General features: G+C 41.6%; 1 protein-coding gene across 3 annotated transcripts in view; it reads left to right on the top strand.

Moving 5' to 3' along the window:
• The window catches only part of DPP6 (dipeptidyl peptidase like 6), a 576,690-nt gene that overhangs the window by 512,057 nt on the left and 50,269 nt on the right, over positions 1 to 14,364 (top strand). For all 3 annotated transcript variants that reach the window (XM_064445043.1, XM_064445042.1, XM_064445044.1), the window contains exons 9-12: positions 4,619 to 4,773; positions 5,910 to 6,007; positions 12,534 to 12,657; positions 13,518 to 13,556. In XM_064445043.1, coding sequence (XP_064301113.1) covers positions 4,619 to 4,773; positions 5,910 to 6,007; positions 12,534 to 12,657; positions 13,518 to 13,556 — 416 coding nt within the window. The remainder of the gene's footprint in view (positions 1 to 4,618; positions 4,774 to 5,909; positions 6,008 to 12,533; positions 12,658 to 13,517; positions 13,557 to 14,364) is intronic.

Below are 14,364 nucleotides of genomic sequence, written 5' to 3'. Positions count from 1 at the left end.
GAGGAGAATCAAAACTATTTATTTTCTGTCTTTGTCTTCTGTGGGCACAACATTAACAATATTGTTTTGATTTCCTACTGAAGAAGAAAATGCAACGTCTGGAATTAGAAGATAATTTTAATTGTAGAAAAGAAATTGATTTATTTAATAGGTAAAACCTCCTAAGTGCTGCTACCCATTACACTCTTATTTTGACCTCCTGAGATGCAGAAAGCTTCTACTTTTCTAGATGCAGTTGAAAAAAACCTTTCTGCCCAGCCTCCAAGGACACCTCCTCAGCTGTTATAAATGGAAGTTACTTTTTTGAAGTAAATGGCACTGCAGTTGTTAACTGCAGCTCATCCATATAACATGAGGGGCTTCACCAAGGGTGGACATGCGATTGAGATCTCCAGATCTCTTCTTTATCTGCAGTAGAGATCTATGAGTGAGTCATTTTTTCTTGGAAGAGAAAAGGTTCGTTTCTTTACATTCATTGTAGGATTTTTCCTAGGCATTCTCATTAGAAGATGTTAGCAGTTAAAGACTGAAAAGCTCTTAGGAGCAGTCTTTCATTGACCTGCTCACTCCTGCAGATGGGCTTTTGTGCCACTGCCAGTGAGGCTGTGTGGGTGTGATTACCACTGCGCTCCCTATGAGGGGTGGCAACATGGACACCTGGGCACGGGCACATCTGGAGGATGACTGTGGAGTGACGGATTCCTGCCTTGCAAAGAGGAGAAGCGTGTGGGTGGCCAAAGGAAAGTGCCTGATCAGGGTAGTGTCTACAGCTGTTTTCATTGTATATGGGAACTGGGGTATTGATGCTTGTAATTGCCTTGGTTGGTGAATTATACAGCTAATACAGCTATATGCCTCTGTTGACTGTGATGACTTTTTTCACTTGGAAATTCTTTCTTTTACCCTTTTTCTTAGTTTTTCTGCCTGATATCCTATTCGGGGGGTTTTTTGGGTGGTGTTCTTTGTTGTTTTGTTGGGTTTTTTTTAAGTGATAGAAAGGAGTTGCAATGGTACCTGTCAGAGGACAGGTCTGTCCAAGCATCCTTGTCTTCTTGTGCAAGTCTCTGTTTCTGTTAACTCACACTTGCAAATTGCAGGTTATTTGTGGCGATCTCAAAGTTGAAAGAAACCTCTAAGCTACCAACTGATTTCCCACTAGTGAAGGCTTCATCCTTTCCCTACCAGCAAGCCAGAACTTTGCCACCTTCAACAGAAAGGCATGATTCACAAATATGACTCAGGATGGCCAAAAGCTGCAGAAGTAGTTAAATTTTTAGAAATGTCTGAAGAAACCCCCATGTCCGTGGTGTTCGCATGTACTTATTAACAAAGAGGAGCTCTGCCAGCCTAGAACTCTGCACAGGCCTGGGAAGTGGAGTCATCATGGCAGTGTCTGTAGAAGTACCACAAAGGCAGATGATTCACAACATTAAAACCATCTGTGTGGATTTCCAAATGCGGTCCAACAGCTTTTATCCAGAATCTTCCAGGTGCCACTGAGGTTGCAGAAGATAAAGCCCTGATGCTTTTCCCTGCATTGACTCTATAAGGAAAGGCAGAGGTCTGGGTGCACTTCAGTGGGACTGATAAGTGTTTAGATAAAAGTGGACATGAAAATTTAAAGTGTTTGATTTCTATGGCCAAACCTCTGCTAAAGGTTCTATACAAGTATCAAAAGGAATAGCAAAATCTACTTGTGAAGATTCTTACAGGACTGGGGTGGATATTCTCCATGGACGAAGGGGCCAGATAATTTTTTAAAAGCCCTTCCAGTTCTATGTCCTATGATTTCTTGAGAAGTTTGTTACCTCAAGTAGGATTCAAGTCCTCATTTCACTGCTCTTGCAAGTACTGCTGGCATAAACTCAAAGTTTGAAACAAGCAGACGCTTCCTTTCCTTTTATACACATGCTGGGCTAGTTTTGGGTAACACACCTAGTAGAAATGTCCATCCACTCTCCGATCCACTGTGCAGTCCACCCAGGGATTGCCCTTAGGTATCACAGCCAAATGCTACATCCAAACCCAGATTCACCGTGTCTTGTTACTTGACAGCTGAGAACCACAGCAAGGGACTTCTCCTTTCTGCTTCCTGATGGTGAGCCCAAAAGACCAAAAGAACAGGAAACATGTTCTGAAGAGATGGCATTCCTGCTGTAGGCAGCCTGATTCACTCTGGATGCTATCCAGGTCTTGATACCAAAGACTATGTAATACTCTGAATGCAGCAACCTTTAATTCAGCTCAGGGAAGATTCTTCTCATCACACCTCTGTTATTGCCTCCAGTTTCTTTTCTCATCCAGTGATATTAAAGTCTCTAAAATGGATATATATCCAGTCGTCACTGAATATACCTCAACCTAGGGCTTCAAATGCTCCCCTTTAGGGTCTGTTAACTTAGAAGACTCTTTATTTCACACCACTTTGAAATGTTCATTCAATCGAGTCTTATTCAACTAGAAGAGGGATTAAAATACACATACTGTAACAGTCCTTGAGCATAAGTTAGTTTGCTAGAACTAACTGATATGTCTAATAATGGCAAGGTTTTGGCTTTGTTTCAAGGCAAGGGTTCACACAATTAAATCTCATTAACAGAGGACCACAAAACCTGCACTAAAACCTTTCTTGGCACGTGACCTTCAGCAGAACTGCTTCATTAAGTCTGAGATCCTGGAGAAAACATTTGCTGAAGAAAGCCATTCCTAATTAATGTTAAGATGTCAAGGATTCATCTGCCATCCATTTTTACTCCTTTTCCTTTATGCTTTTAATTATCTTTTTAATGAGCAACCAATATAAAGTCAAAAGCAGCATCTTTTACATGTACACACAACAGGTGGGACAATGCGGCAAAGCAAATTTGCCACACGTGTGCTTTCCCATGTAATATTTGCAACTTCCTAGACGTCTTTCCGAAACCTCACTTAGATGTTGTCATTAAGTATTGATTAATAAATTAGTTATTTGCAGAAGGCATAACTATCGAGGGTGATTTTCACTTGCACCCTTTCTAATGTTACCTTGAGGTTTCTCTCAAGCCACATGCAAGTCTGGATTAACAAAGGTGTTCGTTTGCTCTACAATAAATGTAATTGTCTGTCTGTTCTCCAGGGATCACTCATCCAAGATTTTTTTAAAGAAATAAAAGAGTCTTTGATGAGTTTCTACTCTTCAGACCAGAGGGACATTCTGGTTGCATAGAGGAGCCATCATAGGGTGCTGTACAAACATGGTGGGTCTGAACTCTGAAAATCCTTGTTTGTTTTTGCAATGACCAGCGGTAACAGCAGACGTTGGAGCTCTTGGACTTGTGTAGCAGGACTTCAGTGATGCAGGCTCAGAAACACTCTGCAGCCTCTTTAATTCTCATTCTCACATTAAAGTAATGAGACCTGTCTTCCTGCCCATCAATCTGTACAGCATATGCGAGCCCTTCTGCTATGGTTTAAATAGGAATGACTCATATGATATTAAGCCTTTTAATGAAAATGGATTACATTATTGCCTTTTGCAAAATGGGAGGTTTAAAAAGCCGAGTTAGTGTCTTCCAAATGTCAGTAACTGGAGACACTTTGGACAAAGAGTGAATTTTATAGCTTTTCTGGATGTCTATAAGCTGAAGTCATCTTTGCAATGAAAGATAGTAAATGATAAGGTATTAGAAATTAAAAGTTCTTTGAATTTGTGTTTAATGAGAATTAAGTTCTTCCAGTCTTCAAAATAATTTCTTATGTTGGCAATCTTGTTTCTCCTTGCATACTTGAATCCTAACATGTTTTTATTGGCATCTTTTTTAGTACCTTCTCAATGGCAACTACATTATTCAAATCACAAAAACAAACTATAATCCCAAAATTCAGTGGTAAAAAGGATCAGTCTCTGACCCTGACTATTTGTTGAAAATTGCTTTGCAAAAGTGATTTAAAAAATGAAATAGGGATAAAAGTCAGGATGGTATCCAAGCCACAGACTCTAAAGCCTCGTATCTTGTAAAGTGTTACAAACTTCCAGCATTGCATAACCAATAGAAAACTGCTATTTTTGTTTATTCCCAACTGGCAACAGAACTTACAAAGATATAAATTATAGCTGAAGCACTGCTATCTAAGTATAAACACTGTTTTAATCCACTGATACGTGTCTAGTATGACTTTGTGAACTCTTTGTGGAGGAGAACTAAATCTCGGTCATTGCAGTTCTCCGCTAGCCCCGGGGCACCCTCCGGTTTGTTACCGTAGGGCAGGTAGGAACCCAAGCTCTGCCAGCACGTGCACGTGTGTATGTTCACATATCCACGTACAGGACACATAGTAGGAGTAGCAGGGCCTTTGACGCTGTTGTGAATATGTGTATTAATGTAAATAATCCGATGTTTCTCGAGCAACATAATTATGCTTAATAATCTATATATTCAGAGTAATTGTTATCAGTTGTGTTCATTTTTCTATATGGCATAATTTAATGAGTATTTTTAATTTATATTCCTGTGGCATCTTCCCTGGGCTGTGATTAGACTGGGATTTTCATATCTACACTGTTTCATTTATTGCTACCTAGTAATTTAGGTCTAATAGCCTTTTCTTCTGTTCTTGTCTTTTTTTTTTTTTTAATTAGAGGAGATCTTGAAGACTCATATTGCTCATTGGTGGTCTCCTGATGGCACCAGGTTGGCATATGCAACAATTAATGCCTCCAGAGTCCCCACCATGGAGATCCCGGTATACACTGGCAGCCTTTACCCTACTGTTAAAACATACCATTATCCAAAGGTAAGGGAAAATGAAACAAACAGTCCTGTCGTTTTATCAAAAAAAAATATCTTTTTTTCCAGTACGCTCAGGCAGGAGACTGTATAATAGTGCACATTCATAAGCAATGAAAATGAACAGATCTAAGGGAAGATCATCTGTTTCCCAGTGAATGTGGTCTTCATTACTCCTTAGCTGCATTTGTAAAATTGCAGTCTTCTGATCTGAGTATTAGTCATTCTAAATATAATGAAAATAAAATTTAAAAATTCTTGCTTTGTACCCACACAAAAGCAATTGTGCTTCCACACTAGATAGGTGTCTGAGAGTTTGGAAGCCAGCATTACTACTTTTAGATACATTTCCTTTTATATAGAAGGAAAATGTAGTACTTAGGCTTCCTTAGAATATCCAGGATGGCCTAATGACAGAGGAGATAGCCTGGTTGTGGAGACATGAAGTGCCTGAGCACTACAAAGGAGACAGTGAAAGACAGAAAAGACTTAAGAGCCAACCTCTCCTTGACTGCAGAGACCTGCACAGCAGTCCTGCAGCAGGTACGCAGCACCGGCGCAGCTCTCTACCAGTATCGATACGCTGCTGCTGTTATTGCTGTGATTTTCTACTGTGAGATAGCACCGAGGCGTACTGTGCTGCAGTCATTTCTTCTGGGTGTCTGGCTTTGTGCACCGCTCACCTAAGACTCCACATGTTGGTCCAAATTGAACCATAATTTAACAGGAGAGAGATCCACATATATGCAGGTTTTCTGGAAGGTAACAGTGATTCAGCAGGGGATGCCCTTTCCTACAATACAAAATGAATTAGTATTTTACTGTATCTACCATCATCCTGTTAGGCAACCTTTTATCAAAATATACATAAAATAACAATATTTCTAGTTGCCATGAGAAGTAGCATTTTTTACCAAGGCTAGAGATATCCTAATTAAAATCACCCCTTGGTTGTGCCGACCCGTCTCTCCACACCTCTGTACCACATCACTACAGCTGCAGTTTTCTTGTGAACAACTGCAGCAGTCCAGTCCGTAACCCCATACAATGGGAATGCATTTTTATAATCCATGGGGATGTAAGAACTCAAAACCATTCTGTGTTGTATAAGATAAGGTAATTTATTCTCATTTTACAATCCAGGCTGGAATGGAAAATCCAACTATTTCTTTGCATGTGATTGGTCTGAACGGACCTACCCATGACCTGGAAATGACTCCCCCTGACGATCAGAGAATGAGGTAGGTGCTTTTTTGCCTTGGGATGCTGGACCCTGTTTCTGTCAGAGATTTAAATCGGTCCTGATTTTTTTTTAAAGATCATTTTACAGTCCCTTTCTCTGCCACTGTCAAGGAGTTTCATTTTGTGTAAATCTGTTTAAATTTTTTCAAGAAACAGGGCAGTCCTATAAGCAGAAACGTGTGCACACCTGCAGGGCTATGATCTATTTGCACCATGGAGACATGGTGGGATGGCTTCTATGACTGGAGTGTTGGAATGGAAGGGTACAGGCTCTTCAGAAAAGACGGGCAGGGGAGACGAGGAGGGGATGTCACCCTCTATGTCAGTGACCAGCTGGAGTGCCTGGAGCTCCACCTGGGGACAGATGAGGAGCCGACCAAGAGCTTATGGGTCAGATTTAAAGGGACGACATGGACAGGTGACATTATAGTGGGGGTCTGGTACAGGCCACCTGACTAGGAAGATTGACCAGATGAGGTCCTCTGTAGGCAGATAGGAGCAGCCTCACGTTCACAAGCTGTGGTCCTCGTGGGGCACTTCACTCCAATATTTGTTGGAGGGACAACACAGCAGGGCATAAGCAATCTGGGAGGCTTCTGGAATGCGTTGGTGATAACTTCCTTCTGCAAGTGGTGAAGGAGTCAGAGAGGAGAGGTGCTATGCTGGACCTTGTTCTCACCAGCAAGGAGCGGCTGCTGGGGAATGTGAAGCTCAAGGGCAGCCTTGGCTGCAGTGACCATGAAATGGTGGAGTTCAAGATCCTTAGGGCACTGAGGAGGGCACACAGCAAGCTCACTACCCTGGGCTTCAGGAGAGCAGACTTTAGCCTCTTCATGGATCTGCTTAGTAGAGTACCATGGGATAAAGCTCTAGAGGGAAGAGGGGCCCAGGAAAGCTGTTTAATATTCAAGAATCACCTCTTCCAAGCTCAGAAGTGGTGCATCCCAACAAAGAGGAAGTCAGGAAAAAGTGCCAGGAGGCCTGCATGGATGAATAAGGAGATCCTGGACAAACTGAAACACAAAAAGAAAGCTTACAGAAGGTGGAAGCAAGGACAGGGACAGGTAGCCTGGGAAGAATCAGAGAAAATGTCTGTATCAGGACTGGTGCTGTTTAACACCTTTGTTGGTGACATGGACAGTGGTACTGAGCGCACCCTCAGCAAGTTTGCCGATGACACCAAGCTGTGTGGTGCTGTCAACACACTGAGGGAAGGGATGCTGTCCAGAAGGACCTTAACAGGTTTGAGAGGTGGGCCCGTGCGAACCTCATGAAGTTCAACAAGGCCAAGTGCAAGGTCCTCCACATGGGTTGAGGCAATCCCAAACACAGATAGAGGCTGGGAGGAGAATGAATTGATAGAAGCCTTGACGAGAAGGACTTAGGTCTGTTGGTTGATGAGAAGCTCAACATGACCCAGCAATGTGCACCTGCATCCCAGAAAGCCAACTGTACCCTGGGCTGCATCAAAAGAAGAGTGTCCAGCAGGTCGAGGGAGGCAATTCTCCCCCTCTACTCTGCTCTTGTAAGACCCCACCTGGCATACTGCATTCAGCTCTGGGGCCTCCAACATTAGAAGGACATGGACCTGTTGGAGCGAGTCCAGAGGAGGGCCACAAAGATGGTCTGAGGGCTGGAGCACCTGTCCTATGAAAATGGCCTGAGAGAGGTGGCATTGTTCAGCCTGGAGAAGGCTCCAGGGAGACCTTATTGCAGCCTTCCAGTACCTGAAGGGGGCCTCAAGAAAGCTGGAGAGGGACTTTTTACAAAGGTACGTAGCGGTAGGACAAGGAGTAATGGCTTTAAACAGAAAAAGGGTAGATTTATATTAGATATAAGGAAGAAATATTTTGCTGTGAGGGTGGTGAGGCACTGGAAAGGGTTCCCAGAGAAGCTGTGGTTGCCCCATCCCTGGAAGAGTTCAAGGCCAGGTTGGACAGGGCTGAGAGCAACCTGGTCTAGTGCAAGGTGTCCCTGCCCATGGCAGGGGGTTGGAACTAGACAATCATTAAGGGCCCTTCCAACCCAAGCCATTCTATGATTCTGTGATTCTATAATACAGCAAACACAAGTTCATTGCTTCATGACATGAACACAGGCATTAAACCAGGATGACTTTCTGCAAATACATTCCCAGTCTTCATTAAAAATTTAAAAGGAAAGCTCTTTGCTGTTTTTAGGGCAACTATATTTTAGAAGTTGGCCTTCAATTCAGCCAACTACTTAGACGCCCATTTTTAATTAAGTGCTTAAGTCTGCATTCAGCAAGAGCTTAAAAGTTTGGCTTGCACTTCAGCAAGTGGCAAAAGCTTGAGCTATGTTTATGGGCCTGTGAGAACTTGAAAGGAAGATCACGTTGTTCAGGAGAAAAGCAGCTTTAGATAATGCATGGCCCACCTCCCTGCAAAGCTCAGAGATTAGAATCCAAATCCAGATTTCAGTAACTTTGATTTAAACTTGAAATAGCTTTATAGCAGGCCAAGAGAAATCAGACTGTGCTTCTACATCTAAACTATCCATAGTGACCCCTCCAACTGTAATGCTGCAAGATGATCCTTCCCAGGCACATCGCTTGTTCTTGTAGGAGTACGTCCAACCAACATGCATGCTCACCTTTATTTACTGATTGTTAATCAGATTGCTGGATCTGTAATTCCAGTGCCAAAAGAGGTACAGCACAGAGCTGATGAAAGAGGGCAGCTTGGAGGGCAGGGAAGGGTGCAGGGGTGATCTTCATTATGCATGGTAAATATATCAGGCCTGTGGGTAGGCTATGTTGTCATCTGATGAGAGGATGCTAAACCAGTGGAATTATTTATGGTGGGAGTTGCCTTTCTTTGCTAGGAATGTTAGTGTCAGCCCCAGAACATGTTTTTACTGAATAACTCTAGAATACCACAAATCCATTCGTGCAACAAAAGATGTATGACCTGTGACCAAGCCAAATAGGCACAACTGCACTTGCCTTTCAAAAAAACAACTTCAGATCTGTTTACAGCAGGCACAATCCGGGATCACAGTATCCCCATCACAGTGTCGGAACTGCGGCTCCTGGACTATATAATTTTTCTGTTGCTAGCATACTCTGTTTACAGAGAAACACAGAAATGTTTTAATTATAGTAATAACTTTAGACTGCAAGATCCAAGTGTTGTTAATAAATTTGCCCTGTGTGGTTATGGGTGGCTGTAATTTATTTGGTTGCAATCAATATTGTAAAATGATGCAAAATATATCATAATTAATTAGTCGCAGTATATTTCATCAAAACCATGGCAATTTCCATCCCAAGGGCATGATATAAGTACTGCTGTTAGAGCAATAGGGGTGCATTTTCATTATGCATATGTTTTCTGAAATGAGAGGATTAGTGTGATAACATTTCATTAAAATAGACAAGAGGGATGTACCGTACAGTTAGTTACCGAAGGCAGTTCCAAAGAAGCAGGGGAAGCTGGTGATAAGGATCTTCAAATTGAGCAGTCCTGTCTGAAGCCTTTCAATGTGCTCAATCTGTTGACAGAGATGATATATGGACAGAGCAGTACTTCTTGGTGTTCTTTTCATCTGGAGCAAAGTGTTTTAGTACAATTAATAGAGCTGAGAATAAAGTGGAGATATGCCAGGGTCTTTTTTCTTTCAGAATTAAAAGAAGTCAGAATTTTTCCACAGAATTGGGATAATTTTTGGTTGAAAAAAAAAGCAAAGATGATGATGGGGAAATATATTTTGGGGGAAAATGTAGAATTTTTATAATTTCTCATTTTTACAAATCTTTCATTCTGAGCATTTTTTGCCCAATTTTCTCCAGTGCCATGCTTTTCTGTGAGAAAAAGAAAGTGAAGGGAAGAGGTGGAAATTAAGGGGGGGGGGGGGGGGGGGGGGGAAGTATTGTAACGTATAATGCCTGACAGGTATTTTTAACTTCGGTGAAAACCATTGGACCCCCAGAGTTATATCAGCAGGTGGCCAGAATTGGACCATGATCCAGCTTATTTCTCACATCATATTTGCATCCCAGGTGGCAAATTAAAGAAAGATGCTATCTCCCCTGAGTGCAGAAATCGTCACTGGTCCTTGCATAGGTCATGACCAAATAAATAATGGAGAAACTCAGACAACCTGAGTCTGGATCAGAGGCAGGAGCCAGCTGTGCCCCAGGGACCGTGGGCTGGGCCGCTCACATAATATATCGCCTGTTCCCAGAGGTGTTTATGGCTTTGCTACTGTTGTCATATTTTAAGTATTCATATTTTAGATTCATACCCCCAGAAAGCAGCCAAGTAAAGTTAGGGTACAAATAAGGGTGCTGCACAATAACCAGATGATTGTAAACCCAACCACCAACGTATTTACTGGGATGGGAAAATACATTGCAAAGCTCAGTATAGCTGCACCCTTCCTGAAGGGGCTCAGACAAGTTATTCCTTTCCTTAGGAGGGTGTAACCTGCTCTGATGTGGATATGTACAAATGAAGTGGACGCGTACCTGCTGCTGTAGATTTCACTCTGTGGAGACATTAGGTTCTCCTTGAATCAGCTCCGTATAAAATCTGGGACAGGTCAGGTGAAGAGGGCTTGGGACGTGCACTGGCTCCCTGTTTCTCTCCACTGGCTGCTCAACCAGTGCAGCTGTTGAAGCTGCAGATGTTTAAAATTGACTGAGATGAGTCACACGTTATTGTCTCATTTTGCTCTGCAAAATGGAAAACATAGAACTCAGTTGCCCTACAGAAGAGATGCGAGGTGAATTAAAGACTCCACACTACTGTGAGACTAGAGTAACGACCATACAAGTGTCTGCAGTTGTCTGCTGGCTGGGGTGTCTGTGGGCTTGATGGCTGAGGCAGGCTTCAGAGAGAAATTGAGACCCCATGCCCGGCTCCAGGGTGGTAGGGGAGGTAACGTTTGACCTAAAATAATAATTAAAAGTTCCTGAGAAAGAACTGTGGCTCCTGTGTTCAAATAGCAAGAGAGATGTAAAAACTGAATATATGTCCTTCAACCTTTAAATTGGATTTATGGGAAAAATGCTCCAAGCCACAATATGTACTAAATTCACATTCCTTTTCTGGAGAGACTGAATCTGTTCAGTTAATTTTGGAGAGAAAGAAGAGATGGTTATACACTTTAATTTTGCTTTGTTGGTTTTTTTCCTCTTAGGGCCTATGCTGTTGCTGATAGAGAGTAAAATTAGAATTTTATTTCAGGCACTGAATTTTCAGACTGCTGATGTCTCACCTGGAAGTATCCTTCCTTCCAGTGCAGCGGATGCAATCATTGAGGTCTTCTGTTATTTTTCCCCAGCCAAATTCAGGCACTAAATATTACTGAAAATTACAAAATCTATTTCCAACTTGTTATTTTGCTAGACAAACGGGCCTTTGTTGCTTTTTGCCCTTTCTCTTCAGTATATGCAGGAGCACTTGCCAGAACACAAAGTACTCTCCAGTGACACAGCACATTAATTCCAATGAGAGCAACATTTCCTTATACATATTTTATAGCAAACAAATGAACTAATAAATTTTTTATAGACTGTATGCTGTGAAAAGTCATATTATAATTTAAGGATGTCTTTGGCCCACATAGCCCAGCAGTATGTTATAACATCACCAGCTTTGTCAGCTCAGCCAGAGTTTTACCCTACAGATAAAATGGTGAAGCTCTGAATTGCTGCAGAGGTGGACATCTGTGACTACCACCGCAGGCTGGCTTTGAGAAGGCAATCATCAGTGTATTTATTCGTGACCCTGTACATTCCAGCCCAGCCCAGCCTAAGTGGTTCCATTGCTCACTGTGGCAGAGAACTTTTCCTAAAGATATCGATTACAGGACTGTGCAGCCCACACTGGTGATTTACTCCAAGTATAATGACAACCTGAATATGTCCAGCAATAGGAGATGGCACGGGGAGTGTGGGATGGCAGTTCTGCCGATGCAGACTGTCACATCTCTGCTGACGTCTTTATGGCAACCAGCTGCATCTGCTTTACAGAAACCCTGTGTCTCGCTAAACTATATCTTTCTTCCTATTATCCTTCTAATGCAACTCTCATGGATATTTTGGTGTGTAGTAGGCATATTTAGAGGCCATTAACTCTTCATAAGCATAAAGAATCCAACCATTGGCAGTGATGGTTCTGAGTCAGCTGGTTAGTGTGCTCAGAATGGAAATTGTTTGCAATTTCTTTTCCACCTGTGCATAAATTTATAGCTCCAGGCATTTCAGTCCTTCTTGGAAGACTGAATAGCTTGAAAGATTCTTTATCTCTGCATTCGTCTCTTCTTTGAAAATGACTTTCAGAAGTGGCAGATAAAACACCTGCACAGCCTTAAAAATGTCATTTTTAGGGTTTGAAATCCATACATAATGAAGCCTAGCGACATCAAGACGCAACGTTCTTAATAACCAGAGATCTCTCTTGGACTGTTTGCCTGCAGCAGCCTCCGGCTGCTCTGCCATGTGGCAATTCATTAGGATGTCAGTACTGTGATTTGTTTTATGGATGTCTGTGTTTGCAGGGACTACTACATAACCATGGTGAAATGGGCAACCAGCACGAAGGTGGCAGTAAACTGGCTGAACAGGGCCCAGAACGTGTCTATCCTGACGTTGTGTGACGCCACCACCGGAGTCTGCACAAAGGTAGGAGAGATGAGCCAAATGGTCACTTGCCATGGGTTTTCATAACCCACACAAGGAAAAAAGTATTTCAGTTATTTTAGCTGGCGACAAGTCAGCTGGCACACATTTATTTTGGCAGACACAGAATATAAACAATGTCTCCAATATTTATTTTTTTTTATTTTAACACCTTCTAGAAAGCCAGGAACAGTCTCTGTGTGTGTGTGTGTAAGAAGAGGGTGATTACTTGCCTTGAAATAACTATACATGCACAAGCACACACACATCAAGTTTGTAACCTGAATATCTTTGCAACATTCTAGTTTAATGACATTATATATATTTAATGGCATTAAAAATGGCTTATGCTTATCTACCCACATTTTAATTGTAGTTAATTAATCCCTTCTATAGACACACTAATGTAAATGGTGTATTGATATAACCTGTGTAAGTATTAGCAGATACCATCTATTAAACTGCCATAGGTGTCTCCACAGTAGAAAATTGTTCTGATATATCCATCCCTTGAAAAAATGATGCAATACTGTGCATAAAGCACACTACAGTCTTTTCTTAATAGCTTTAATTTCAACCTTTTTTATTTCTTAACAAGCTTTATTTCTTTGGGGAATAATATATCCTGTGGAGTTATGTGTCTTGTCTGTAAGAGTAAAATGCTTTCTTGAATGAGTGCATGCTTATTCTTCAGAGAGGAAAGACAAGGAGAGCAGCCACTGGATTACACTCTGAAGCACATATTTAAAGAGTTTCTTGGTATTTCTGAACAACTTTTCAGATTCAATCCAACTCCTTCCAGCGCTGAAGAACGAAACATAATACATGTGAAGTATTGTATTAATGGTCTTCTTCTGTTTTAGAAACATGAAGATGAAAGTGAAGGTTGGCTGCACAGGCAGGTAATAATCATCTTTTTGTGGTCAAGTTTTCGGTAGGTTTTTTGTTTCTTTGTTTTTTCCCCAAAGAGAGGAACTGATTTCCAGACATGAGAAAGATACTTGGAAGGTGGCGTGGTTTGTATTATAGAAAAGAGTTTCTCAGTAATAAATTCTTATTGAAGAAGCCGTCTTCTCTGGTAGGTCCCATGGTTCTTAGCCTGCAATTTACCTGGATTTAAAAGAGACAAAAAGCTCATGCCGGAGGAAATTCACCCACTCACCATATCTGTGTAAGCCTCATCAGCCTCAGAGGTTGCCCTTCATACCCTGCTTTGAGACTGCTGATGATTTTAAGCAGTAGGGTGGTTGTTTTCTGGTCTTCTAGACAGGAAAGACATCCACTGCTGAAAACAGAACATCAAAGGTCATTTTATTAAGAGGGCTTATGTCCATTCAAAGCCAAAATCATGCAGACAGGACTTTTAAGTCACTTAAGCTAAATTTGTCAATTTTTTTCTGTGTTACTCTGCAGCTTTTTGCAGATGTAAGAAAGATGAAAAATGAAATTATATTGTCAATGGGGCAGTTAAAACAACATGGGATTATGTGGAGCATGGAATGGGGAGAAACTGCCCGATGGAGTATAATATCCTGTTTTAACAGGCAATTGTGTCGCATAATTGTTATGACACTGGAACTTGTGTGTATTACTATTATTTTGTACGGCTATGTGCTCCCATCCCCCAAATGAAATTAAAAAAGAGATGAAAATAAATGCTGAAAAAAGGAGATATAGAAAAGAGGATAGAAAATTTAAACCTGCAAGAAG

The sequence above is a fragment of the Phalacrocorax carbo genome, chromosome 2, assembly GCF_963921805.1.
Source record: "Phalacrocorax carbo chromosome 2, bPhaCar2.1, whole genome shotgun sequence".
Classification (NCBI taxonomy): Eukaryota; Metazoa; Chordata; class Aves; order Suliformes; family Phalacrocoracidae; genus Phalacrocorax; species Phalacrocorax carbo.
Note: the sequence above shows the minus strand (reverse complement) of the source record. Positions and strands in the feature narration are given on the sequence as shown.